The sequence below is a fragment of the Dendroctonus ponderosae genome, unplaced genomic scaffold, assembly GCF_020466585.1.
Source record: "Dendroctonus ponderosae isolate FM_Combo_2020 unplaced genomic scaffold, Dpon_F_20191213v2 Dpon_F_20191213_8, whole genome shotgun sequence".
Classification (NCBI taxonomy): domain Eukaryota; kingdom Metazoa; phylum Arthropoda; class Insecta; order Coleoptera; family Curculionidae; genus Dendroctonus; species Dendroctonus ponderosae.
The window spans coordinates 8198559-8226324 of NW_026019016.1; the positions used below are offsets into that span (position 1 = coordinate 8198559).

The window sequence follows — 27766 nt, forward strand, 5'->3', positions numbered from 1 at the left end:
GGCGTCACGTTTCTAACCAATAACATTTCATGCATAGATAGAAAACGAAGCATGTAAATCAAATAAAATACCGATATTACTAGTCTGAAAATCAGATAATCAAAAATCAAAGGAGTTAAAGGGGTCCAGCTTTCACGAACTTGGAAATTAGCAGGTGTTAATAATGGGCGCTACAGGCGTAAAACTCACCCAAGCTCATCAACGAAAAAAGCAAAAGTTTCTGCGTTAATTAACCTGAACTTTTTATTCGAGTATTCGATTCTTTGTAATATACAAACGCAGTTTTTGTTTTCAATTCAAATTCCTATGATTTGTTGATTTTTTTTGTGATTTACATCGATTCAATTACGAGTCGAATACTTATTATAGAAACGGTTCCGAGGAATTTTTCCTGTCATCTTTTGTTAATAAATAATGCTCAAATTGTTAGTGGTAGTTTGTTACTGACTAAGCTAAAACAAATTCTTCTGAAATAAAAGAGTAAAAGGGTCTAAACTGCTATAACGTGGACCCTTTTGATAGCAGTATATAAAATCTCATCTCGTGTAAAAATAAAAATATATTGCTATTTTATAGGCCACTCCCATGTAGTTGAAAAACAGTTATACGCTTTGTTAGAGCGGGCCGAATTTATGTTCAATTCTGCACATTTAAAACAGATAACAGGTGGTTCGTTTTGAGACGCAAGCCCTGCCTAGTATTAATAACTTTTGAATCTAATATTATTTTTGATCACTGTTTTCGATTTATACGTCACTCTTCCATGGCCCATTGCATTGTATTTTAATGATCACATGCTTTTCAAAAATGTACTTATTTGAAAAAGTTAACACTTAATTATCTGTAATTGTTTCAAGGTCCTATTAAAAATCCCGCTTCACTCCTAGTAGAGACGTTTAAATAAAATTATTGATGAGAAATTGAACATTTTCTGTCTATTTTAAATGTTTCGAAAGGAAGAAGGACCAGCACCAAATAACGCTTTAAACCAGAGTAATGAATATAATAAAATACAGCACTTTTATGAGGTGGCTTACTTGATAGCAAAATAATCTTCATCATCTGCTTAAAATGCATCCTAATAAATTCCGGCAGTACGTTTATAAGTAAATAACTTTCAAAATTATTTTTAAAATTTAAATAATTTAAATTTAAAATTCGTAGCGCCTATTGTCATTTTCTACAAAATATTGTAGCGACGGTTAGTTCTAAAAAAGCAGTCGTTATGAGCTTATGCAAAAACTGAGAAGAAAATTAGTGAAAATTGCCCATTAGATCTCCGTCAAGGCATGTTACCGAACAATAGCCAGCCGGAGAAAAGGACAATTAAAAATAATTGTTGTTAATAGGTGGCAGAAAATCCCTACGAAAGAATAAAAAGTAATTGGATTGCCCAATAATTTGCTCATTTTATATAAATGTTTTATCGAAATTCTACCTTTCTCTGACATAATCGCAAGTTGAAAATTCTGACTCGTAGAATCCACTCTTCTGGAATAAAAGCTGCATCCGAACTATATTTTATCCACGACAGATACCTACCTGCACCCCTGTCTATTCGTAGGAACTTATCAAGTGGAAATAGTTTAATCTTCGAACTACTCACGTTGGCAAATAAATTGGGGCCTCAATAGAGACTGAAATTTGTGAGGAATTTGTATTTTTATATTACATTTGGAGCGGTTGTAGAAAAGAAGTTCCAGTTATAATAATGAACGCAATGCAATTCCGTCATGTTTTATGTCAATCAGTGCCTAACGAAATTATTTTCTTTTTCAGCACTGAAGGAGAGCTAATGTCAGAGGAACAGTATCATCAACTACTGAATTCCATTCACTAGTTTCTTTACCCTGGTCAAGTTTCTCCTCGTTTCCCATCCACCATGATTTAGTTAAATATTAGAGGGAAATCAATCACAATATGATACTTTAGTCAATAAGCGAACGAAAATTTCATTACTTTTGTGACGTATTAAATTTCAATAATTCCATAATCAAACAGAATATTAGCAACTGTTGGTGTTTAATTAATAAATAGATGGGCATTGTTGATGTCTATAAATAGTTGATTATATTATTGAATGCAATGAATTTAATAACAGTTTGGATCATGACCATAGTTAATGTGCAATTAAATCGTAACATACACCAGTTTGATTAAGCTGTGAATTATTGAAATAGCTGTAGGTAATAATTAACGAATTAAAACGTTCATAGCAGGGTAAAAGTCGGGCTTTCCGTTTCAAACTCGTATTTGCTTTCTCACCAAATGTCCCTATAAACTGTTAAAATCAGTCACTAGCAAGTAAGCTTAAATAGCATTTAGACATTGATGTTAAGATAATACAATTTTTGACTGTTTACTACCAAATAGTTGTAGATAAATAAGTGTTTATAAGTGATTGCAAATAATTATCTGGCTCTCCTAGTTGTTAAATCATGTCTTTGAAATCAAATAATTTGTTCATACTGTCCATGTTTAATTATTCAAAGTATTTCATTCAAGCTTGGAATATTCCATGCAGCAATGGTATGCGATGCTAGTATAGCGTTGCCCTACTTTAAATATCAAACCCCATCTGCACAACATAACATTATCTTGAACATCTTCTGAAATTGCCCATTTCCTGTTCCATATTATAACATGTTCTCTATAACATTTAACGATCTATTTAATATTTCAATTCGCGCTTGCAGAAGCTTTGCCCACAAAAGTGGCATAATGGCAAATCTACGTAAAATCTCCCCACCGTTATATTATTTGTATAAAAAAGCATTTTTGCAATTAATTAAAATTAATTTAAATTTGCCGCCAAGAAATATTTTGGTGATGCAGCATAGAGATGAAGAAGTGAATAATATGATAGGAGATCCATATAATAAACATTTAGACTAGTATTTTATAACGTGAATGATATTGGCCTATAAAACTCGATTTTTTTATACTTTTATCTATTTATTATTAAGTGTAAGTCAGTATAGTAAATGTTAAAATTAAGTATGTAGCTGCATTGTTTTCATGACGAATCACACTAACGACATAATAATAGATAGGTAACTGAACACATGCGATTTTCGTGAAAATGGTGACATACTTGAAGACAAAAAGTTAGTAGCATATTTTCGAAAGACAATATTCCTGATCCTCAAATTGTTAAAACCGATACAAAGAAAAAGCATAAGCTCAAACATTGAGCAGATCATAACACAGATTATGAAAAATTTACTGTATTTTCATTACAGTCAAGGTATAGGGTGTTTCCTCGTATGTTGTATAATTTTCTATTTGCCTCAATTTGAATTTTTGGAGCCAAGTATTTAAATTCTGTAATCGTCAATGTTATAAGGGAAATTGAACATTTCATTTTAATGAAACACAAAATGTCATAAATCATAAATTATGTGACCATTTTATTTGCTTATGCCTAATGTATTTGTAGATTTTTGAATCATTTGTGTTTAATGTAAGTTTTCTTAAATTACTTAGTAGACTTTAGATGTTTGCATATTAAAACGTTAATTCCACGCGTTCAATTATTCATACAAATTGTTCGCATTTCTCCCGTAACTAAAATGTGTATTAAATGTGTTGACGATAGCAGGAAGAATGATCAATTATGAAACATGTATTATAAAGCACGGTTGCATTATAAAAAATATACGAAGCTAAAATTAAACATATTTTAATTATTTTGCTTGTGGTCTAGTTCATTATCCAATATCATAATGATTTCATTTGTTATAAAAAAATATTATCATAGTCTTTTTGCGGGTTTGTTATCCATTTATGAATATTTAATTTCTCAAATATGCATATATGTACTGGAATAATCGAACATGTTTTTGCATTAAATTTAATAATTTTGCGAAGTTAGGCATTGTGATTAATGTTTAAAAACACTGGATTTTCTTAACTTTAAATTGTGTATTTTTGTATTTGAAATAAGAATTTTAGTAAATAGTAATAGTTATATATTACGGTCATTAAATTACATTTTCATACCAAATTGTAATTCTGCAGAAGCAAATAAATTACCTGTGCGCGGGTATATAAATAAAAAAAATAAACGTAAATGTTTATGTATATTTAATTCATAAAAACGATAGCTCAATATTGTCATAATGATTAATGTTCCTGTTTTCTCTTTCTCGGTGTTTTTCTTTTCCTGTAGCTGCTTCTTATATTTGAAACATATTTAAAAAAAGGTGTGAGTCGCGGGACGCACGACAGAAGTGATACCTAAATATTATTAATAGATGTTAATAATAAATACCATTAAGTATTGAACTTGTTTAATGCACGATGGCTCAATTCAATCAATTCAATCATTATCTAATCCTACAAAAGTGACCATTGGTTTACGATAACTGTAATAAGAAACGAATTGTGAGACTCGATTTTATCTTGCTCGATTGTAGCTTGTTCTGGATTATTTAGCACCTTTAAATGCAACTTTGATTCCAGAAATGACATTAAATTTCATTGCCTCTATCAGAAGAAAAATCAACATTAAAATATCCACTAAAGATGAATGGAAATCTATGGTAGTTTTGGCAAAGGCAAGTAGTTTTCGTCCGAACTGCATTCGTCAGACATCGTGCGAAAAGGACCAAATAATCCAATTTCATTGCAACGTGCTGGAGCTCGTCCACTAGAACTGAAGTATTTTGTACGAATTCCGACGAACCATTGCGATGTGCGAACTATCTGAAACAAATAGGACTAGTTTACAGATTCGCAGTGTTTCTGACTGAATAGAGAATAATTTTGTAACACACTGAGTTGAAATGAATGTTGTTCTTTTTAAATTTTATCTCCAAATTATTTTCGTTTTGCTAATGTATTAGCAACCGAATAGTTTTTTCTTCCTTTTGAACTATTATCGACTGCTCACAAGATAATTATTTTCCAATAGAAAATTTCATTTTACTTACAATCGTTCGTGCAAATTCGTACGAATGATTTCGGATCTAGTAGAAGAGTTTCTATACATTCTAATGAAGTTGGATCATCAACTACTTTTCGCACGATTTTTGACGAAAGCAGGTCGGACGAAAACGCATCCAAAGGAAGCCGGCCCACGGACTAAACACTATTATATTCTCATAAACGGACCACAGTCTACACACTATTACAATAGACGACCGGCCGAATGGAACCAGGTGGAGCCAACGCGGTTATGTGCGTGCGACAGAGAACTGCTTAGCTACTTGTCTTTATGTATGCCAGACATATCGACGCCGTTGCGCATGCCAATCCATTCACACCCTGCCATAAGAGATTATCACTTCAAAAAGAGCTTTTATATTCGTTTTGGTCATTAATTTAATTACTCACAAAAATAAATAGCAAATTCAATGAATGAAAGAATCCGAGAACGTTCTCAGATATATTAAAATGTTTTAAATGTAAACATATAAGGTTTTTACTGAAATGCTAGTATTTTTGTCATCGCCGTTTCCTGCGAAATTCGATATAATATTAAGATGACACTATCCAGCAAATTTCTCGAAGAATTTATATGTTTTCTGGTAGTACCCACCTACTATACAAAAATTAAAACAAAGGTAAAATAATGCTGAAACACTCTGTACATTGTCTTGAATCACATATCGCAGTACACATCATTTTTGTAAAATGGCATTTAGGTAACTTTGCAAGTACATAACTAATTAAGACTTATTGTAAAGCTCCGAAAAGTTACCTCCATGATAGAGAAATTTACTGGCAACTGTTGTAAATCAGGTTTGGTCAAAGTAATTCGAACTTTGCCATTATGGGACTAAACTAAAAAATTCCCAGAAAAATTATGTATCATGGAATTAATTGAATTATATTAATTACGAGTCTAGATTTTTAAGTGCACAGTGTGTGATTCAAATTGTATATTATATGTAATTAAGTAATTGAAAGTTATAACTATTAAGCAAATCAATAAAATGTACTTAAGTATGTGATGTTTCAATGATACTTTTCCACCATCTCAAGATGTATCTGTCTCGCATTACTGCTAAGAGTAAAAAAAGTTACCTTTCTCGCCCTGCGAATCAGTATCTCTAGCATTTTTTATTAAGGAAATTTAAATATTAAAAATACACCATGTACGCGAGTGTTCTACATTTCATAGATCAGGGAGTGCAGACTTTTGAGACAAGTTGGGACAAAGCGCACTTAATAAAAATTACAATCTATAAAATTTTATTGGTAAATAAATTCATTCAAATGGAATGGACCAACCAAATAGAGCCTGAAGATGAGAAAATATTCAAAACAAAATAGAGTAAAATGAGATTGAAAATAATACTGAGAAAAATTAGGGGCTTCAGTTTGAAATTTCTAACTGTTAATGTAAATGTCGAAGCTGAAGAGCTCCCTTATAAAAACATCCAGAGTAAAGCAGAGAAGTAGATCAGTTTTTTTAAATAAATTAATGAAAATCAATTTTGCGAGCGTCTAACCGGCAATAAAAGCCATAAATATTCAGCTGGTGCGTTCCTATGTCAATCATTATGTATAATATTAAATTCAGAACCCACTTTTTTAAGTCACCTACTAACATATAAACGATCATAAATCAGTGGTTGCAGATCACGCACACCTTCAACATGAAGAAGTTTTTAATGATTCAAAAATTGAATGGTAATCAATGTGCGATAAATTGTTTAAATACAATGGCAAACTGAAGATTAACAGATATCTTCACGAAACTGCAACAAGAATAACATGTGATTTCGGTTGAGTGTTAAATAATTGCGGATTGCTTTGAAGCAGTAATTCTAGTTTTCTCAATTGGTGTTTAACAATGCTGTGAGGTAAAGAACCCAGTACCGTATAAATTAATCAAACATATTCTATAAAAAAGTGGACTTCGGGGAAAACTTGCTGAATATAACGAAAACAGCGGAACTAATTTTGATTGTTTTAATTTATATTTGATACGTATACGAATATAATCAGATGTGAATACAATAGATATATTCGTTCTTGAAGTAATTTTACTTGCTTGTAAGTTTCCAATGAAAGTTTTGTGTTCAATAAATCATATCGTGGGCAGCTAAAACTGGTCAGGTGTAAAATATAATTTTTTGGTAGATAGACTTTTAAACCGAGATTAAAATTGTGAGAATCCTTTTGAAAAATCTGTCACAAAAAACCTATTTCAGTGTCTCTATTTGTGTGGCCTTCGGAGACTTCGTCTGGTTTTGAAGACAAATACATATTTTTTTAATTACTTGGTCAACCAATCGCAAATACGGAATTTTGGACTTTAAGTACATTGAAAACATAACCATTGACACATAAAACACCAGCATATTCTAGAATATATGGTAAACGGAGAAGGAAGTCATGAATAGAAGGTCTCAACATTCTCATACCCAAAAGAATTATTTTTTTGTAATTTTCTACTATACGATGTCCTTTTATTATATTAAACATTCATTTAAATAGGTTGTTTTGTAAATGTTTTTACTTTCCTAATGTAACCGTTTATTCAGGACAGTCTAAATGATTATTTCATATTAAATAATAACCATATTGACTAATGAAACCTACACGGTGAAAGCTATCGAAAAGACTAATAGGACAGAATCGATATTTTGGCCCGTTACGCACCTGGAAGGGAGCAAAATTGTATTTCGATTTCACTTTATTTTGCAAAAAATATTGTTCAAATCCTTTTTTTTATAGTTTTTTAAGAGTTAAGACCCTTGACAGATCTCCAACATTTTTGGACTTAATATATTATATATGTTTCATGCAACTATCAGTTTATTCAGTCGAGCTACGTATCAGTAGTGCGAAGGATTTTCCACAAATGAGTTTTGAACTTCCCTCGTTTGAGGCCTGATTCTGATTTTAATATCTGAACTTCTATCTCGCTCAACCCAAGCTGTGTGTTTGTTTCAAGTCGGAATCGGATCACAAAACTCGTGGACAAAGTAGCCTAACATACAAACAGCAAAAGATAAAAAATGTATTTCAATTTTAATTCATCTGAAGTGATTCGATCGAACGTTGATCCACTGATTGAAATTTGTGAGAGACGACAATAAATTAAATACTATAATTTTGTAGGTTTTCACTCAGCTCTTACTGAAAAGCGTTTTCGAGTGACTGCTAATAGAAAATGTGTATCATTTTCAATTCAAAAATGCAACTCTTATAAATTTGCGGTATTTTTTAAGCGAAAAAAGACAAATTTGAAGTATCGCTCGACGCTCCAAAATCTATTGGACTATACTATACTGAACTGCAAAAGGTTGAAGAACACGAAGCAGAACATGAAAAGGTAAATAAGAGCCAGTGGCTTAGATTAAAATATCCACTTCCTTCAAGAAAAGGCTGGTAAACGGGTCTCCAACGTTCGACGTTAGATATGTAACGCTGATCCTCGGAAGAAGTGTAGGGGCAACAAAAAATATTAACGCTGTTGTGACTTGGGCTTTTTATATAACTTAGTAATTTAACTGCGAGAATTCCGCTGATAAAATCCCAATACAGACAAAAAAAGGCTAATGAAATTGTTGAAGCAATTAGGAATTCTATCAAAGGGAAACGTTTCATGTCCCTATTGGAGTCCATAAAAATCCTTCATCAAGCTGGCAGAAGGTTAGTAGTAACTACTACTAAAGAAAGTATCGCAAATTCTATAAAATGGCGCACAAATTCTATGAAAGGATTCTATAAAATGGAGAGCGTGCTAAGGAACGGTTAAAGAAACATTTGAAGATTTGCAATGGAGTGGAAACTCAAAACGCTGGGGATATTGAATTGAGAAAAAAATTCAACGATTTTGATTTTGAAAATATTGATATGATTTATGACAATGTTGGGTCTGGACTTTGCTAATTTATAGTGTGATACGTGAGAAATACGCGAATACAAACAAAAGTGAATCTAATAATTAAATAGTGAAAAGAATTGTTCCATCTATCAAAGAAATAATACAGAAAATTACCCAACAATGATCCTGTACAGGTTTAGAATAAGTTCTCTGTTCTGTTCTAGAAATATACATAAGCAACCTTAACTTTTGCACTAGACGAAGGTAAACTATCATATCTGCTTATATTTTTATATTATAAGTTTATGACGATTTTTGCGGTGTTTGATCAAGCAGTGTGTTAGGTGTGCATCTGATCAATGATTCAATTAATAACAAAAGACGTGGAAATATTTTTTTCTAGAATCTATTCTGGACTCGTCCTATTGCAAACCTACTTTTAAGCACTTTTGGGCTCACTGTATTGGCAGGTTCCTGAGCAAAAAGCTAAATAATTTTTAAAGGAATTGTAACCAATCCATGCGTATTAACCTAGCCCGAATCTAATCTAGACCTTAAAATTCATCAGGAGTCATGCGCTCTGATCAAACCGCAGGATAGAATGAGAGATTTCAAGCAGGCGCATTCCTGCTAGCAGGTTAGACAAAATCATTTTCATTCGACGAGAAAGTTGATGTTTATATCGAATATCAGCTGTTTTCTGTTTTGTAGGCAGCGACGCAATATTTTGAATACAAGGAAAGCATGCCGTTCATCTCGAAAGACTGGAGAAGTCCAGGAGAGGCCTGGGTTAAAACTGAGGAAGGATGGGAGAAGAAAAAGGTGCTCGAACACTGCAAACAGATCAGGTAAGTGCAGATTTTATTTTATTTATCCGCTTCACGCCATCGATCGGCATTTACATACGTGGAGCGAAAGACTTGTTCCTTTGTTCTTTCGTTTTACTTTCACGTTGCTATTCGAGGTGTTTAACCAGATCTTTTTAGATTGAAATTACAATAGACTATCGGCATTAGTGCATGTTCAATTAAATGATTGGTAATTGTTAATTGGCGCTCAGCTTTCATTCAATTAAATTAAAAACCAACTAGTTAACGGTATGATTTCTTTATTAGAGCGGAAAGTAAGTTACTGACTTGTACGCATCTAAATAAAAGTGTATTTATAGAAAATAATTAGACTGCAATTCAATTTCGTTCGGATGCGCAATTAATAAAAAGCGTTGAGAGCTATTTTCAGAACAAAGACATTAAGTTCAAATAGTCTGGCAAACGTTTCATCTGAAACATTTTTAGAATTCACTTGAAAATTCTGCCATTAAACAATGTTTTCAAGGAACAATTTTTCTACTTCACCTACTTGTTCCGCTTCCAGTTATCTGGCCTAGTTTCTATCTAGGGCATTATTTCAGTGTTGCCAAAATTTTGGGGAATAATTTCAATTGGGTCACTTTATCAAGCAATTTTAAATTAGGCACAATTATCCGTGTAATCAAATTATCGGCAATCCTACCTGCACTTATTATAATATATTATATTAATATTGGAACAATGATATCGGGGATATGTACTTGAATTCAGAAATTATACCAAGTAGATATGTTATACTTAATGACTAGCGAATCTGGTATTGAAACTTAATAATTGTCTAACACAAAAATATTTTATCAAAAAACATGGATTGGTAGATTTCTAAAAATGCAACCGGCGCGAACTTTTGAAACCGCTTTATATTCAGAGTGGCTCAAAGTCGGTTTAACGTCCTTTAAATAATTGCTGAGACTTACTGGAAAGTACAGAATACATTTTTTTAACCCAAATTTCAATTGAATAGATTGCAGTTGCAACCTTGCTAATACACTGTCTTTTACGTGTTGTTACAATCAACATTTCGCAGACTAATACACTCATTTAACATGAGAAATAAAACATTGCAACACTTACTAAAATTTACGAAAATTTTCTACAGCGGCAAATATTTGTCAACAAATCTGTCAACGTTACAGGGTATCTATGGTTATTTTTTAAATTGTGCTCCTCAAAAGCTAAAATGTATAACAATGTCGGAATTGCATCAAGTTTACATTTCTTGAAAAAAATCTGAATCGCTCAATGCTGCTGTATAATAGACCATGACCATAGACGATGTGGTTTATTACTTCTGGGACAGCAAAACAGATTGAAGAAAGTGAAAGTGACCACAACTGAACTACTAATTACTAAGGTCATACTAAAAACAGCGCATTACAAACGTTGCTATGAGCGTTCTGAGCTTGAACGGATCATAAAGACGGCCATGGAAAATCATTTATAGGTTTTGATCAAAATTTCCTTTTTTCTGTTTTAACATCGAACTGTGCAAATTCACACATTAGGTACTGTAAACACTAAAAACTGATGTTGTAAAGTGCGGTTACAAAGTGAAGTTCAGAAGCTCTGTGATAAATTCATCTAACGGGTGTGTGTGATGAAATACAGGCATTGAAATCGCTTTGCAAAGTCAATTAAAAATATACATTTTTAATCATTAAATTCTTCTTAAGTTATTACAGTGATATTTTTATAGTTTCCTTATTGACCTCGTTTTTGCTATTTATTCGCGTTGTAGAACCTGATGCCTTTACTGATTTACGCATGATGAAATGCATCTACATAATTTACCTTATTACATTAATAACTAACTTTTTCTAATCCCTTAATAGCCCCACACAGTTCATCTAGAAAAATAATGTCAATTTGGAATCACCCTGTATTTCAGTGATATTTAAGATCTAACATAATTTAATAACGTCTCATAATTAGCTGTAGAAACGTATTTTCAAATTTAGCAAAATCGTGTGTACCAGCATTGAGTTTTGGTTGTTCCAATCGAAAAGTATACCTGAATTCTGTCAAATAGATTTCCAATATGCGAGCTTTAATGGGTACGGTTTCGTTTGCGCTAATATGTAACTGAGTCTGATAAAATAGAAGAAATGTATTTTCTCAAAGTTTTTTTTCTCTGTAAGTTTGTCATTAAATTATTGGGATTAGCAGTAGACTTTGAAATGTTTATCAACTATTTTTAACATGCAAAACTCAGTTTTTTCCTAGTGAAAAACTGAATCTGTTATGCAAATCTAATGTATGAGCTATTTAATATTGAAACATGTCCGTCACAAATAGTTTCTGTCTCATCCAACGACTTTTTGTGTTTGGCAAATCAATTTTTGGATAAACAATAATGCTCCTTTGTTTATATCATTTTGTAATACGTAAATTGTTATTTAAACACATTTATTTCAAAATTTCTGATGAATCGCATATTTGAATTTTTGTGTCCGTTTCGGAGCAATATGCACAGAAATCACCTAGTTGCATTCATTTTAATGATAAGAAAGATCAAACTGTCTTTCGCGCAAGAAATATTCCCGGTGAAAACATTTACTACTTACATTACACTCTTATCAATCGACGAAAACGTTTGAATTACCCAAATCTTTCCCAAATAAAATGAAAAGAAACGGCAAGCCAATTGGAAGATCTAAATACAACTATTTTTCAAGGAAAATGAACTTTTCTCTGATTCAAGTTTGCAACTGAACCTCCGTATAAATTGTTTTTTTTATATACGCTTGTATACGATACAGTTTTATATATTTATATATTTTTTATCATATGCTTGGTTCGTAAATGCTTAGATATTAAAAATTTTATTTTTTTCCTAGTCATGTAACCAAGGGCTAAATTAAATGTAATTCCTTCGAATTTGTCAGAATATCGGAATCATAAGTACAAAAACGTATAATTTTAGTCGATAAAGAACTTAAAATGTAACTCATAGTGCACCCCGTGTACATAATATGTATAGGACACAGTGTAGAGCGTTAGTGATCTAATTTCTAGATATTCTTATATATTTTTAGATTTATTGGTCAGTTCAAAGCAGGTTTTCAGTGGCGTTGGAAACATTACCGCCTTATTAAAAACCTAATTGCCTGAAAACTAGTTGTAGCTAATAACATAGTTTACAGGCGAAAAAAATAAAATGCTATGAAACCGAGTCAAATGTTAAAAAGCTTCGTCATTAAGCTTTAACTGCTATAGATCAACATGCACGATATGGGCTACTCCAAATAACCATTAGATTCAAATATTGAACTTGCTCCAACCAAAATATTAAGTAAGTGTACAGAACAAAACTTACGAAGTTCGGATTTAGTTTCACGAAAGCCTTATTAATAGCTTTAAGCAAGCAATCTCCTAAAGAGTACGTAGTCGCAATAAGTAAGTAATAATGTCCAGAAGCGCTAGTAAACTGTTTCTGTTATTTAATCTGTGCTTTCTTGGACAGTCGAAAATGAGAGTCCCCAATGTTCAAGAAGATTTTTTGCCCAAACCTTTCAGAAACTTTTACAGATATTGTAGTTCAAGAGCCGGTGAAGTTAGTATAATTAGATTGGAATATCGAGGAAAAACCGACCTGCAAACGGGAGAAATCGTAAATTCCTTCTATAGAAATAAATCGAATATATTGTGCAAAAATTACTTGGTCCAATTAAAACCGATGGAACTGACTAGCTCGGCATCAAAAATCGAAGAATTCAACAAACTACACATGGTGGAGACTAGAGAGTTGATGGAGTTAAAGCCTGACTTTTATAACTGCGATAGCAGCAGCATCCAAGTCATAATTGCTAAAGATGCTTCAATAGTATATGACTTCATAAAATCTCATAAAAGCCAGACACCGTTTGAAACAGTACGCGGTTTGAAGATTCTGATATTTCCAAATAGCAATTCGGATATAAAATCTATTAAAGCTATCTTAGCATGGCTCTGGACAAACTGTGGCGTATTAAACGTAATCGTCTTACTTCCGTCTTCAGTTAAATATAGGAATTTTTATATTACCTACAAACCGTTTACGGCCACAGCGTTTGGACATGGACAGATACAAATACAACACCTGAAAGGCCTCAGAATTAATACACCCGGCCGCATAAATACAAAAATTCCAGATTTACAAGGCTACCCCTTGATTGTGTCGTTTTTTGAAAGAATTTCAACAGCTTTTAGGACAGTTCCAAATTTTTTAGTCAATTCGAAAATCTACAGACACTTTACCCGCATACACGGAGTGGATGGTCTTACCATCGAATATTTGGCACAGACCATGAATTTCAGTATGAAGTTATGCAATGAAATCGAGTGTCAATATTTCGGATTAGTTTTAGACAATAAAACCGTAATAGGCAGTTTAGGAAAAGTGGTGGAAAGGAAGGTTGATTTTCAAGCAAATAGTCGATTTCTCATGGACTATGGTACTGATGATATTGAATTTACCACGTCTTATATGCACGATAAAATATGTGTGCTGGTGCCTAAAGCAAAGTTAATCCCGACCTGGATAAAAGTATTGCGAATATTTAAATTGGACACAAAGATCGTCTTTCTTTTGGCATTTATAGCGGCAGCAATAACGAGTAAACTGACTGAAACCACAATGTCACTAGCTGACTCAGTGCTAGAAATATATATTTTAATGCTTCAGCAGCCGGTGGATATGGATGTTTGCAATAAACACGTTGCTAGAAGGTGTTTTATGGGGAGCTCTATAATATTTTTTATGATTGTCTCCAATATATTTATAGGCGGTCTATTCGCCGTGTTTGGAGTAAAAGCATATTACTCGGATATAAACACGCTAGAAGAAGTGGATGCATCTGGAATGGATATAAAAACATCAGTTGATCCGTTTAAGGGAAGCAGCTTGCCTCTTTACAAACGACTATCGCAGAAGCTAAAAATGGAACTAAAATCTAAGAATACTATAGAATTTGTACTAAGTGGCCATGGAGCCAGTTTAGAGAGATCGGAAGACACTCAATTTCGAATTATTTATCAGTATGTAACACATGATGGAACACCTCTATTGCATATGGTCCCCGACTGCCCCACGGAGTTTAACTTGGCCTACATTGTACCAAAGGGTTCACCCCACCTTCCTGCCATTAATCATATCTTAAGTATTTTTCTGGAATCAGGGTTGACGCTTAAATGGTATGTGGATGTACTGGAGGCCATCCGGCTAAACGCTCACTGGAATATCCATGAAAAACAACGATCAAGGAAAGCATTGAGTCTAAATGATGTCCAAGCCATGAGTTGGATATTAATTTGGGGTTTCGGTTTCGCTCTTCTCGCCTTTCTGCTGGAGCTTTCCATTCACAAGATATCAAACGCGTAGTTTTTGAAGAAAGCTTGCAAAACTCTTCAATTTAAATGTACGTCCGTAAAGATTTATAATTTGTAATAGATGCTTTCTGCTGTCAATAAATAAAAGAACGCAAATTCTTATCAATTGTCTTAAATCTATTATGGATTCAAGGTGCTATTGGATCGCAGAAACGAGTAGTGAGGGTAATTTAAAAAAATTGATATTCGCGAATAATGTAGAAATGATTTAAAATCTAAAAATCCAAAAAAATTTCTGACCGTTTTGAAACATTACTTGAAATATGTTTTCCAACACATTCGGTAAATGATCAGCTATAGTATAACTATCAGATTGAATGGTTAAAACCATTATATACCATACTAAGTAAACATTTGAGAAAAGCGTCTTAGCTGATAATTTTTTATTTAAACTTTTACTATTTTTTCATATAAACGTTTCGGTACTTTTTCACCATCATCAGTTGGTTTAAAACCCACCAGTTGTTAAAATATTTTGTTCATACACATACATAAAATATAAAAAAACTTAAAAATTGTAGGCTTTTAAAAAAACGGTTATATTCAGTCATTAATAATTACTAAAACATTTTAAAATTACAAAACAACTAGAATGTTCTAAAATTATTAAGACTAATGGCAATCAATCAGGACAATAAAATTCAGGAAAAGAAAAGAAAACAGATATAGAAAAGAATATACGAACATAAATATAGCATAAGGAAAAATAACGAAAATAAAAAAAATTAAAGCATTAGCACAACATGACACCAATTGTTACATAATTGTGATATCGACAACACAAAAATACTGACGATAAATACTAATGAAAATAACTATCATTAGGGAAGAATCCGTGAAATAATACAAATCAAAAAACATAACATTAATTTTAAAAAGTAGTTTCTGCTGAATGCAAAGGAAGAATATGTGAAAGAAAACAATTAAATATAAACAGTTTTTTAGTTTTTTTTTGTTCTGAAATGGAGAAGCATTAATATACCAATGTATGAGTCCTGATTCATTGCCATCCATTCATTTAGTTGTAATTTTAAAGTGTTTTAGTAATTAGTAATGGCAGGCTGTACTAATAAATATTATAATCGTCCCCCAAAAAATCCCACAATTTTAAAGTGTTCTTATGTTTCAGGTATGTGTATGGACAAAATACTTTAACTTGAAGTGGTGGTTTTAGACAAACTGATGATGGTGGAAAAACACCGAAAGGTTTTTAGGAAAAATGATATTGTGGTACCTAAATAAATGACCCGGGAGCATTGTTTATATTCAAATTATTTTATAACTAATACATGTGTCAACAATATCGGAATTACTAGAAATATTACAATTTTAAATTTCCATAACACAGGGTGATTCAAAATTGGCGTCATTCCTTTTAAAGGGTGATAGAGGCTCACTTGGGAAGTACGAGAAAAATATTGAATTTTTTTTTTCGAAAATTTCTAGAAGATATTAACAGTTGAAGATCAAATTTCAACTTTGTTATTAAGCATTATTTAGAAATTGTTCCATGTTTAATGTTTGTTGTTTAATGTCCAAATTGTTTATGAGAACAGGTTGACATTTCGAAAGTACGTTGCGCAGTCAACGAATCTTGTTGAATTTACCGTTTATCCTTGTCTATCTTATTGTCACTCTGTATAATTCCATGGTTACCGGAGTTTTTAATAATTACGAAGCAACAGGTATTTGCGCAATGTTAATTAGGCAGATTACTTTGAAAAACATTGCTGCCGTATTTCTGATATGCTTTTTTGGAAATTTCTCAGTTTTTAATAACAATTAATTTATTTTACAATTTTTTCTGTACTCCTATATCAGCGCCAGACAACACCTCCAGAGGAATGACGCCAATTTTGAATCACCCTGTATGCACGTTTAAGCGTACGTAAATTAAAATGCATTTTACAGAGTTTTTGTTGGCATTGTCCGATTAGCTTAAGCGTGTGGGATGGAATACGGGAGATCATTTAATGAAATTATGACAATTATTAAATGCAAAAATTAGTCTGAATGTTTGCCACAACTTCTATTAGAGCAAAAATTATTACAGTTGCCTATCGAATCAATAGCTATTACTGATCCATAACAATACTCCTTGCATTTTAGCATAAATGTTAACAGCAATAAGAATCGAATTTATAAAAGTTGGATATGTCGTGCTCTGGACACCACAGTCTCCTGATTTGAATCCCACGAATTTATTTCATCGGATTAATTAAAGCAACTAGTTGAAGCTACTAATTGATTTTTGTTGTTAATTGATTGATGTTCTAAGGCAAAGAATTGAGGAAGGATTTTAGCCTCTTGGCGTGTGGGGATCGTGAAAAATTGTACATTTTTTTTAACATTAAGAGACTTTGTGTTTATCATTTCAAAAACGGTACCTATTCCGATGTGAACTGTTTTTGGTGTTTCTCGCCCGAAATGTACTGAAAGGTTTACAATTTGACAAGTTGCATTTGCAGTTCAAGTGGAAGGTGTCCCATAGAGTAAAGTCATTTTACGCTTAACCAGTATGAATTGTTTCAAAAATGTTATCGTCTAGTTTTTTTTTTCAGAAATGTTATCATTTCTAAACACGCATATTTTAAAAAGATTAACAGACTGCGTCGTTATCTTTTTAATTTTTTCGTTATTCGACTTTAACTATCGACATTTACATGGTGTCGATAAATCGAAAATTTCTTCGCAGACTTTAGACACAAAATTTCGAAATTTTTGCAAGAGAATAGACTATATTCATATTCGGATGGCAAAATATTTGTGTTTAAAACAGCAGGGCAGTAATAATATTCATTCCATCTCACATATTTTTGAACTCAAAATTCGAAGCGTTTGAAATAACACACCCGCGATTTTGTTAGTTTTCAGGGTAAGAAACTTATTTATTTTGGATAAATACTCCCTACACCTATAAGTAATAATCAACAAAAAAATGTGATTTTTGGAATTGCATCGCGGTAGGTTTAACAAATAACTGATTATTAGTTGTTGCGTATTTTAAGCATTAATTTCCGTTAAGTATTGTTAAATTACTATAATATTAAGTATTAATATAATTTTTAATTATCTAGTCAATTGTTTCGCAAACCTGTCGCGGTGCCATTCCAAATTCGAATTTTCTCATTGATTATTACATATAGGGGGTATTTATCCAAAATAAACGAATTTGACATCCTAACAAAACACTAACAATATACGGAGTGTGCCGTTTAATTAAAAAAGTGAGATTTTTAAGCTTGAAAATACGTTAGTGTGGACTGTTTTTATGAGCGCTTTGTAGTGCCAAAAACAAATATTTTGCAAACCAAATAATAATATAGTATTAGTCTTTCCTTCTGTGAAATTTCAAAATTGTGTGTCTAACGCCTAAGGAGAACTTTTCGATTAATCAACATCATGTAAATGCAAATTTTGACGTTAAAGTCCAATAGCTAAAAAACTATTCAATTTTCATTCACATTTTATATAGCAAAACGTAATAAATAAATTTAGATAAGAGTTCAAAAATAAACGAAAATACTGGGTGTAGTTTGAAGAAAAAAGCAATCTGTACCATTAATGAGAAAATGTTGAAACAAATACGACGATTACGTAATCTTATCGTACGTATACTTCTCGTTGGGACACCCTGTACAGAGCAACACTATTGTCGAATGCACAGTTAACACAATTAACTTTCTATATGCATCTAAGTGAGAATAAAGATTGTGTGTTACAATTTTTTTCTGTACTGCCTAAACTATTTATTCCAATTTATAATAACCATGTATAAATATTTTATTGTCCTCAGCTACCATTACGAAAATGTGCAATTATTTAAAAATCAACCACCCACTGAGCAATTCGAAGTTCTTGATTCGATTCGTTCTTTGGCAATTTTCATAATTACAGTCCCTTTTATTGTTTCCCTCGAAATCTCCATAATCGCCCTTGACACGCATTTATCTTTTCAAACGAAAATTATTTCTAAAAACATTCAAACGGACTATTAAATCACTGCCCACATTTTCCGAAATATCGCCGCCTATCATTAACTATGTCTAAATGATATAAATATGGCTTTCTAATGACATATTTCCAAAGCAATTGCATGCCCCAGAGGGCTAAATATTTTGGAGTGTACACAAAAGTAACAACCATGATTCAAGCAACAGATTTTGTATTTTTCTTGGTATTTCCATCTGTAATCTTCAATAGATTAATTACCAGAGATCAACAGGAATGCTCGTATTTTCACAACTATAAAATGTATATGATACATTTCAATCTATCCCGAGATGTGAAAATTACCCAAATGGTGTGTGATAACAGTTCTGATTATAATACTGTGGATTTGGTTGGAGAGTTTTTCGAAATGAATCAAGTTTCTTTGAAGAAGGCAACATTGCTGGAAAATCAGATTGTTACATATGACCGCAATGAAATTAGTGGAGCGTCATTTTCCAAATATGGCATTGTATATGATGCAGTGAGGAATATCAAAATAATACAAAAAGACGTCAGCAGTATGTACAAAAGAATGGCCTACATAGACTCGTACTTGGTCCGAATTTTTATCGGAGTGGATCCGGAAATGTTCTTTAAATACTTCGCCGATATGGATGTTTCCACATTTACAAAAACTGCCCGATCTCTCAATGTTTTGCTGTTCTCTACTAGGGATGTTGATATGCCAATGGTACACCAGTTACTAGTATTTTTATGGGAACGTTTTTCCATCCTGAATATTGTAGTGCAGTTTCCCTGTTCCGCGGACTATCGAGAATACGTTTCGACTTACCGACCTTTTATGAAAACCAAATCAGAATATGGTCAAGTTCACATCTACCATTATGAGCAAGTTGCTAAGTATCCCCAACTTTTGCTTAACGACGTAACTGACATGAAAGGATACCCTTTAAAGGTTTCCTTATTCGAAAGACATCCTACTGCAACACGTTTCGTTCCAAAGTTTATTCGTGAATGTAAAATATACAAGACAATTCCATATACATCAAAGTTTTATGGGTGTGATGGTGAAGCAATGGCCACTTTATCAGCGTATATGAATTTCACTATTCACCTGCATGATGGATCTGCTTCGTATGGAAGACTGCAAGCAGATGGTACACTTACAGGGAGTTTTAAGGATATCGTCGAACGGACGATCGATTTGCAAGGAAACTCCAGATTCATGATGCCTTATGGGGTCGAGGGGTATGAATTCACTTATATCTACCATTTTGACCAGCTGTGTGTTATTGTTCCAAAGGCCAAAAAACTATCCAATTGGCTGGCAACATTGAAGATTCTCACTGGCAGATTTGTGTTAGTTAGTGTAGGAATTGTTGCAATATGCGGGATAGCTAATAAATTCTTCCGACATGAAGCTTGCCTGCTAAGCGAAGCTGTTTTAGAACTGTACAGTTCGTTCTTAGGTCAGTCAGTAGCAGAAATTGTAGGAACTCAAAATCGACTTTCGCGACGCATATTTATAGCCAGTTTTCTACTTTACTCCATCGTTATATCAACTGCATTTTCTGCAGCTTTGCTTTCTGTCTACACTACTGAAACATATTTGCCGGATATAAACACCCTAGAAGAGTTTGATAAGATTGGCATGACCATTAGATCATCAATTAACCCGTTTAAAGATGGGGAATCGGCTCTGTATCAATCGATAGCGAAGAAAGTAAGAAGCAAGTATCAAAAAGAAAACCATTTGAGCTCCATAGAAATTGCAGCTGCGTCAAACGTAGGAGGCATCGAAAGATACCTTGATAGTAAACTATTAATTCAAACACACTTTTCCGATAAGGACAGCAAACCTTTACTACACATTGTTCGCGATTGTCCAAACTCATATTTTTTATCATATATTGTGCCTGTTGGTTCTCCGTATCTGAAAATCATCAATCACTTCCTGGTTCTAATTAACGAAGCTGGTTTAAAATCGAAATGGCTGGAAGATTTTTCTGATGCATTTGTATATCAGCGTAGGATTGAGAAATTAAAGCAACAGGCTAGTGGTAGTGCTGAAGTGTATCAGGCATTTGATCTGGATAATATTAAAGGCATACTAATTATTCTGTTAATCGGGTATTGCATAGCTTTTATAGTGTTTATATCGGAAGTTTGTTCGATGCCATTGCCTGAGTGTATATAATGCAAAAAAATGTATTTGTAAAACTTTCTGTACTTAAAATACATGTGTGCATTACTTGTATGTGTTATATTGGCACCATGCTGAATTTAAAAAAAATCTCCAACATATTTCTGACAAAAATGCAATAACTGCAATATTATCAGGGATAATAAGAATTTAACTACATTTTCGTAAAATTGGTACGAATTGCAATATTGTTTTTTTTTCACTACAATTAGTATTATGTATTCATTTATCCCGAAATGTCTTTAAATAACACATAAATGTTTATTTATACATAAATGTATAAATAATGATATATGTATGATAAGTAAAAGATGATTTTTAGATTTTTTGAACAATTTCATTTCGAACCAGAATTGTTTAATTAAATCGTCAATTTATTAGACACACTTGTGTAAAGCGAACTTTATAGAAGGGAGGCATTAAGTAAGGCAGAATTCTAACCTGAAGGCAAATATGATTTATATATCTGAAATATCCTTAAATAATGATAATTTCTTTGCTTGTTCACCCAACAAAATGAATGTTCTCTCGAACAATTTCTTTATATTGCAGGTTGTAATTTTGTAATTTACAAACTGGTTTTGTAAAATTAGTTTTTAATAAATTGAACGAGTTTTTTATTTTAAAGTGGCATTGGTAATATTAGAAGAAAATTTGTATTATATCGAAGGCGAAACTTTGGCCGAACTGTCCGGAAGAACGTAAATACAAGTAAATGAGCATAAAAGGATGTACTTGTATTTGCATACTTTAATGCAAAGGAATGAAGAACCTAAAAAGAAGCACTTATGCCGAATGGTTAATTTTCAAAATGTATTAAGAAAGTATTTTTTCGCAATAAATCTTGGATCAGTGGAATTTTATTTATTCGGTAACCGTTAGAAACTTTAAAGCCTTTAAAGAAATTTAAATAAAAATAAGTTAAATTTTTTAAACGTTTCCGTTAAAAATTGTAAAATGTTCGAGATTACCGCAACTCATGTATTCAACATTTGATCATATTTTATTAATGATAATATCGATAAGTTAATATAATCACGAAACTTGCGATGTAATTTTCTTCATTTCCAAGTAAATTAAACATTATTATAGATGTGCTTGGTAGGCAGAAAATACCGACGATATTTTCACCCTTTTAGAGCATATCCATAATTTTTGACCAACTTTTTTAGGGTTTGTCTCGGTTAAATGTATGTTAATAAAGCATGTACAAAAGTGAGTCTCATTTTATTTTGCAGAGTTAAAGCATACATATAAAAATCTGCGTATATTAAGACATACATTCTTTATACGTAAGTACTCATTGTGCTTAATATATGGTATTATTTGCTTTTAAATGGCAGTTGATGAAACATTGATCGTTCAAAACGTTGATTTTGGTGACTCCACACTATTATTACTATTATTATTATTAAATTAGTAAGATAAGTTTAAATAGGCAAAATTTGTATGAATGTTAATACTTTTTCTACTCATCATTCTTGTTCGGGTAATCTTTCAACTTTTCAAAGTGCGATGAAGTTGTCGTCGCAATAGTGTATTATAAATAATGGTCAATTATTTCCACCATATAAATTGTAGATGTTTAATTTTTTCAAGACTATAAATAATTTGGTGTTCATAAAATTCATTATACACTAAATCCCTACATTAATCCAGGTTTACACCGGTAACCGAGTAACTTAAATAGTTTCACACTACTTAATTAATATTTTCGTTACATATTTGTATTACTGGAATAAATCACGAATTACCATTACAGTTTCAATAGATCTTTGCATATTTTTATAATTAACCGTTGTACAAAGCAAGTTACTTTGCTCGCACTACTAAATAGAAGAACTTTTGCTATCTAAATTTGAACTGGCATATTGAAATAGCACTAAAACAACCAGGACATTTTGGTCAGTCTGCGTTTAGCTTATGAATGTTTGTGTTTACTTTGTTACTCAAACGAACTTTACTTTGCCCTCTATTTGATTTGTTGTTAATCACGAAAATGGTAAATAAATAGCTACCTATTGAGTGTAAATATGAGTGTAAATGTTCCATGGTTTCCACCCCAGAAAATACATTTATATATTTGTGAATAGCCGGAAAATTCGACTGTCCAGACGCTTCATGTATTCATGCCTGCAATGCTGAAAAATTCCCCGAACGATCGTAAAAGAAGGAAACTCGACTTCATTGTCCCCAAAATTGTCTGCCCAAATGATACAAAAACTAGTTAAACTAAGAAATAATTATGGGAGAAAAATTTCCACATAATCGTTCTCTGTTCAGTTGGTAGATTTTTCAGATCAGATATAGATTATAATTTAGAGCAAATTCCTCCAAACTTTCCAGTCAATCTGCAATATTGACTTATTTGCAGAGAAAGATACCAACTTTTCATGTCACATCGTATCGATTTCCAAATCTGGGCAAATTGTTATCTATTGTTCCAGATATCAAGAAAGCAAGGAAGAAGAAAAGGAGAACATAGATAGTGTTCAGCAATCAACAAGCCACCAACCTCACTGTCATATCACAGTAAAAAGTACTAAGGAGGTAAAGTTAATTATTTTCAAAATAATAGAAGTAATAGGAAGCCATATTTTAGAGGTGGGCAAAGAACTGAATGTTATACGAGTACAAACGAGGCTTTTTTGTAATTGTTGAAGTCGCTTCGATCAGATCGGTTTCCTTATTAATAAATAGTAATTTCAGATTGCAGGGTTCAATGAGTTAGACGAAGCAGTAAAACGCTTGGACTTCCGTAGCGCAGTGCGAGATGTTAGACGCTTCAATTACATTTGTGCACTTTTGGACCATCTAATTGGGCAACAAATGACCGGCATGTCCGGTTGTACGCAAAAAGCTCTACTAGCCATGTTAGAAGAAGTCGCTCGATATGCAACAACTAGCCAACACAACCCCAGAGGCTTTCGAAGACTGTTAAATAAATTAAGAGCTCTCAGCACCGCCGAAAGATCTTCATGTTGGGGAGGTCAGTCTCTATAAAAGACCGTACAAAAATACATGTGTGATCTACTCGCACCTATGCAATCCAAACACGTTAACGACTTTTAAATGTTAGGAGTTTTGTATGCTGTCTGAAGTGACCTTGCACAAAAGTTACTTTAAAGTTTTAGTTTACCAGGAACCACTTTTATTTTGCTCGCTTTCACTTTTAATACTTTCTAGAAATAAATTTGTTTTCATATAGATTTATTAACTCAATCAAGCCACATAAGCAACCATAATTTTTCTGCTGTTTGTGTTGTTTTAAATGAAGTAAAATTAATTTAAATTCTTGCGTAGGTCCGTTGGGGTCGCAATTGCTTTGGCACCAACACACAGCAAAAATTGACCGAATTCTCAACATGGCCTCAGAGTTTCAAATCAAAGAACCACATCCCGATTTGCATCCAAAGCTGCTTAACCTGCCGGAAGAATGCATCAGGGAGATTATCCTAAGACTGTCCGACCATCGAGATTTGACTGCAAGTGCTCAATCCTGCGACGAAATTTGCTCGATAGTTAATGAGCAAAGAGTGTGGCGAGAATTAACTAAGTTCCATTTCACTACTCAACAAATTGAACTAGTCCTACCAAAGGATACTGAGACATTGGACTGGAAGATAATTTTTAATTCATTGAAAAAGTAAGTACTTATACAGCTCAGTAAAGGCAGAACTGGGATTATTGAGGAGAAATTGGAGGTCCGCACGTTGGTTAGAAACTGTATATTTATCTTTAATGCAACTACTACAACTGTTTTTAATTAATACTATTTTTGGATAACGTTCTTGGAGATATCAGCGAAAATCGATTTTCGAATTGACTTAAAGCTAATAAGAAATTGTTCCATATGAAAACGCCACTTAATAAAATTGCAATATTGAATTAGAACGTACAATGTCTCTACGGCCATATCGGTTAAATTTTTGGCATAATCTATACGTTCTATTTTAGGGTATATGGTTTGAATGAAGAGCGTCAATATGCAGAAATGTTATCGCTTTGCAAATATTGCCGCTGTCTATTTTGGAAATCATTGGGACATCCTTGCATTGCTGAACAGTGTCCCGATTTTAAAGCGCGTTTACAGGAAGCCGGAGGAATTACTCCACCCGCCCCTGTGCCACCTTCCGCTTTTCTCAAATTTTTCTCATTGTAAATCTGTTCACAAACTGCCTAAATCTAATAAATTTCATATAGGAACGATGTTGTTTCATCACCCATATGTGAAATTAATTTCAAATGATTTTTAAAAAAATCTCACACAGCTGCCAGTTAAAAAAGGGGCAAAGTTATACACGTTTGTGAAAATTGTTTAACCATTGGGTACAAAATTTACCGCGATTCTGTCCTCGAAACGAAAGTAGTTTATAAAATAACTATTTACTGGAATTTTTTGTATTATTTGAGTTTATTAATTTTAGATTGCATAAGTAACATTTTTGTAAGTAGTAAAGCTGAAACTTTTAAAATAAAATAGCATATTTGACAAAAATGTTTTACTTGACTGAAAAGATAGCTGACTGATAACTAATGGATATAGTTCTAATCGAGCTGTGAATTTTTAAGGCGTATATTACGTTCTGGAAAGCTCAACAGTTTATATATCCGGTGACTGATACCAAAAAAATATTGATCTCACTCAATACTCAAGTTGTAAAGAAATAACAATCTTATGCTAGAATGGTATTTGAAAGCATTACATTTTTGTCAAATTTCGACGAATTAATATACATAAGGCATAGCAGTAACGGTAGTATTGAATTGACGAAATTATATTTTGTTATGCTTGAACTGCATTGTGATATATTTAAGTTTAACACCCGTGGGCTGCTAAAATTCTAAAAATATTGTTTCCGATATCTCCTAACATAAAAATATTTTTACTTACACTTCAAGTACTTCCAGTTGTTTCATTTTGTCCTAGCCTTATTATGATTTTTAGATTACTAATTGAAGAGGTAGAATTTGTGCTTATAAAATAAGCACAAATCCATATGGATTTATCGAAAATCAGTAGTAAATCGAAGTTGATCAAATGGGAAAAAAGTTGGGCAACTTGGTTTAATTAAATATCATTTTTAAATTTTTAAAAATAATATAATTGTTTATTAGGTCATCTACGACTTCCCAAACGTAGGTATGAAAAGCTAGAGATTAAGTTGACCAAAGAATCGGCTTTTGTTTCTATGTTCGGAAGACTTCAAGGAAAACCCATCTCAAGTAAAAAACGCAGACGGATCCTTAATAACGTTAATAAAACTCGACGAGTTTAAGCAAAATTTAGAAGGGTACATGAAGAAATAAAAACGTCAATTCCATTCTAAACAGAATCGAACTGTTTTGCTGAAATTAGAGGCAACAAATGTCCAAGCCCCAAAAAAATTGTAGCGGTTGTCCAGAAGAATCGATCGCTAACAGACCGACCCACATTCGCCGATCCATCGAGAAAACTGCATACCTAAAGAAATTATGGCACTTGATAAAAATTTATCCAAGAGTCAAAGCTAACCCAAAGATCATTCCGCGTACAAATGTCTACGATTACAAGAAAGTTATGTGCAATTTAAAAAAAAAACACCGAGACAATCTGCTCGAACGAAAATGTATTGAGCCTCGCCCCTTTTCATGTGCCTGATCGTAAAAAATAGCAAATCCGTCTTAACGACCGTTTCGATAATCCTTCTACCAAACTATCTTTCATCAGAAGTTCCTAACTTCCAAGGAGAGAAGCAAAAATGGAAAGATTTTAAGGTTTTCCGAAGTATAAAAAAGTCCGTAGCCGAGAAACGCTTGAAAATATCAATTCAGCAGTTATGACCATTCGATAGCCCTTGTCGAGAACTTTTTTTGACTAATTTGGTTTCAACCTCTAACGCGATAGAAGTGAATATTAAAATCTTAGAAATTAAAATTAAGCTCTTGAAGCTTTTTCCGGCAAGCTCGTAAAAGCGAAATTTTTTATTATATCACATATAAGTGTGTAGCGCGAGTTGCCGGACTTCTTTTAGCATTAGTATAGTTTAAATAATAACATGAGCATTCTGTCAAGGCCTAAAAATAATATAAAAAAATCTTCTAGACATCGGCTTGGAAATCTATTTCATTATTTTACTGCGACGTCCTGTATTTGCTAGATGCGTATAATGTTATTTTGTAAATTTAAATTAAAACTCTTGAAAAACGTATCAGAAACTTATGCAATCTATTTATTTACAAATAAATAACTAGTTTTTAATATTTGAATTTTTTTTGGCCAAAAATTACGATTTTGCAAAAATTATCTGATGAACGGTAGATTTTCAAATACAAGACATTGTTATATGGTATTTTTAATCTAAAGAAGATTCTTATTATTATTAGCTTATTGTTATGGAGGAAAGTTTTGAAAATTTAAGATAATGGTTTCCTGCACGAGAAAAACGTCTAAGCAAAACTCACCAGGATTCATGCTGAGTTAAAGTTGCAGAATCTGCATTTGTAATAAGCATTATTTTGGTATATTAACGCCGAAAGCACTGTATTAAGCGAAACTCTAAATTCCTATTTTCCCAAACAAGGCAGCCACAAAGATTCACATGAAAT

General features: G+C 32.5%; 4 protein-coding genes and 1 long non-coding RNA gene across 11 annotated transcripts in view; 4 read left to right on the plus strand and 1 right to left on the minus strand.

The window, feature by feature from the left end:
- Positions 1–5952, plus strand: part of LOC109534506 (collagen alpha-1(XVIII) chain) — a 180217-nt gene extending 174265 nt beyond the window's left edge. For all 7 annotated transcript variants that reach the window (XM_048669107.1, XM_048669103.1, XM_048669104.1 and 4 more), the window contains one exon: positions 1780–5952. In XM_048669107.1, the coding sequence (XP_048525064.1) occupies positions 1780–1840 (61 nt within the window). In that variant the 3' untranslated portion in view covers positions 1841–5952. The remainder of the gene's footprint in view (positions 1–1779) is intronic.
- Positions 1–27766, minus strand: part of LOC125505389 — a 111286-nt gene that overhangs the window by 77601 nt on the left and 5919 nt on the right. The gene's annotated exons all lie outside the window — the stretch shown is intronic.
- On the plus strand, positions 9406–26082 carry LOC109534522 (F-box only protein 25). The gene is made up of 5 exons (XM_019900247.2): positions 9406–9633; positions 23626–23728; positions 23888–24167; positions 24482–24824; positions 25136–26082. The coding sequence occupies exons 1-5, from the start codon at positions 9530–9532 to the stop codon at positions 25338–25340; spliced, it is 1035 nt and encodes a 344-aa protein (XP_019755806.1). The 5' UTR covers positions 9406–9529; the 3' UTR covers positions 25341–26082.
- On the plus strand, positions 9641–16330 carry LOC109534521. The gene has a single exon (XM_019900246.2). The coding sequence runs from the start codon at positions 13061–13063 to the stop codon at positions 15011–15013; it is 1953 nt and encodes a 650-aa protein (XP_019755805.2). The 5' UTR covers positions 9641–13060; the 3' UTR covers positions 15014–16330.
- LOC109534519 lies at positions 18533–22397 on the plus strand. Its single transcript, XM_048669110.1, has one exon. It carries the CDS (start codon positions 19094–19096, stop codon positions 21170–21172), a length of 2079 nt encoding a protein of 692 aa, XP_048525067.1. The 5' UTR covers positions 18533–19093; the 3' UTR covers positions 21173–22397.

What these genes read in the sequence shown, in the direction of transcription:
- LOC109534522 (XM_019900247.2), top strand. Translation starts at nt 9,530, where the DNA reads ATGCCGTTCATCTCGAAAGACTGGAGAAGTCCAGGAGAGGCCTGGGTT. An exon ending in CAGTAAAAAGTACTAAGGAG is followed by an intron (nt 23,729 to 23,887) that starts GTAAAGTTAATT and finishes TAGTAATTTCAG; the next exon opens with ATTGCAGGGTTCAATGAGTT. An exon ending in ATTTTTAATTCATTGAAAAA is followed by an intron (nt 24,825 to 25,135) that starts GTAAGTACTTAT and finishes GTTCTATTTTAG; the next exon opens with GGTATATGGTTTGAATGAAG.
- LOC109534521 (XM_019900246.2), top strand. Translation starts at nt 13,061, where the DNA reads ATGTCCAGAAGCGCTAGTAAACTGTTTCTGTTATTTAATCTGTGCTTT.
- LOC109534519 (XM_048669110.1), top strand. Translation starts at nt 19,094, where the DNA reads ATGACATATTTCCAAAGCAATTGCATGCCCCAGAGGGCTAAATATTTT.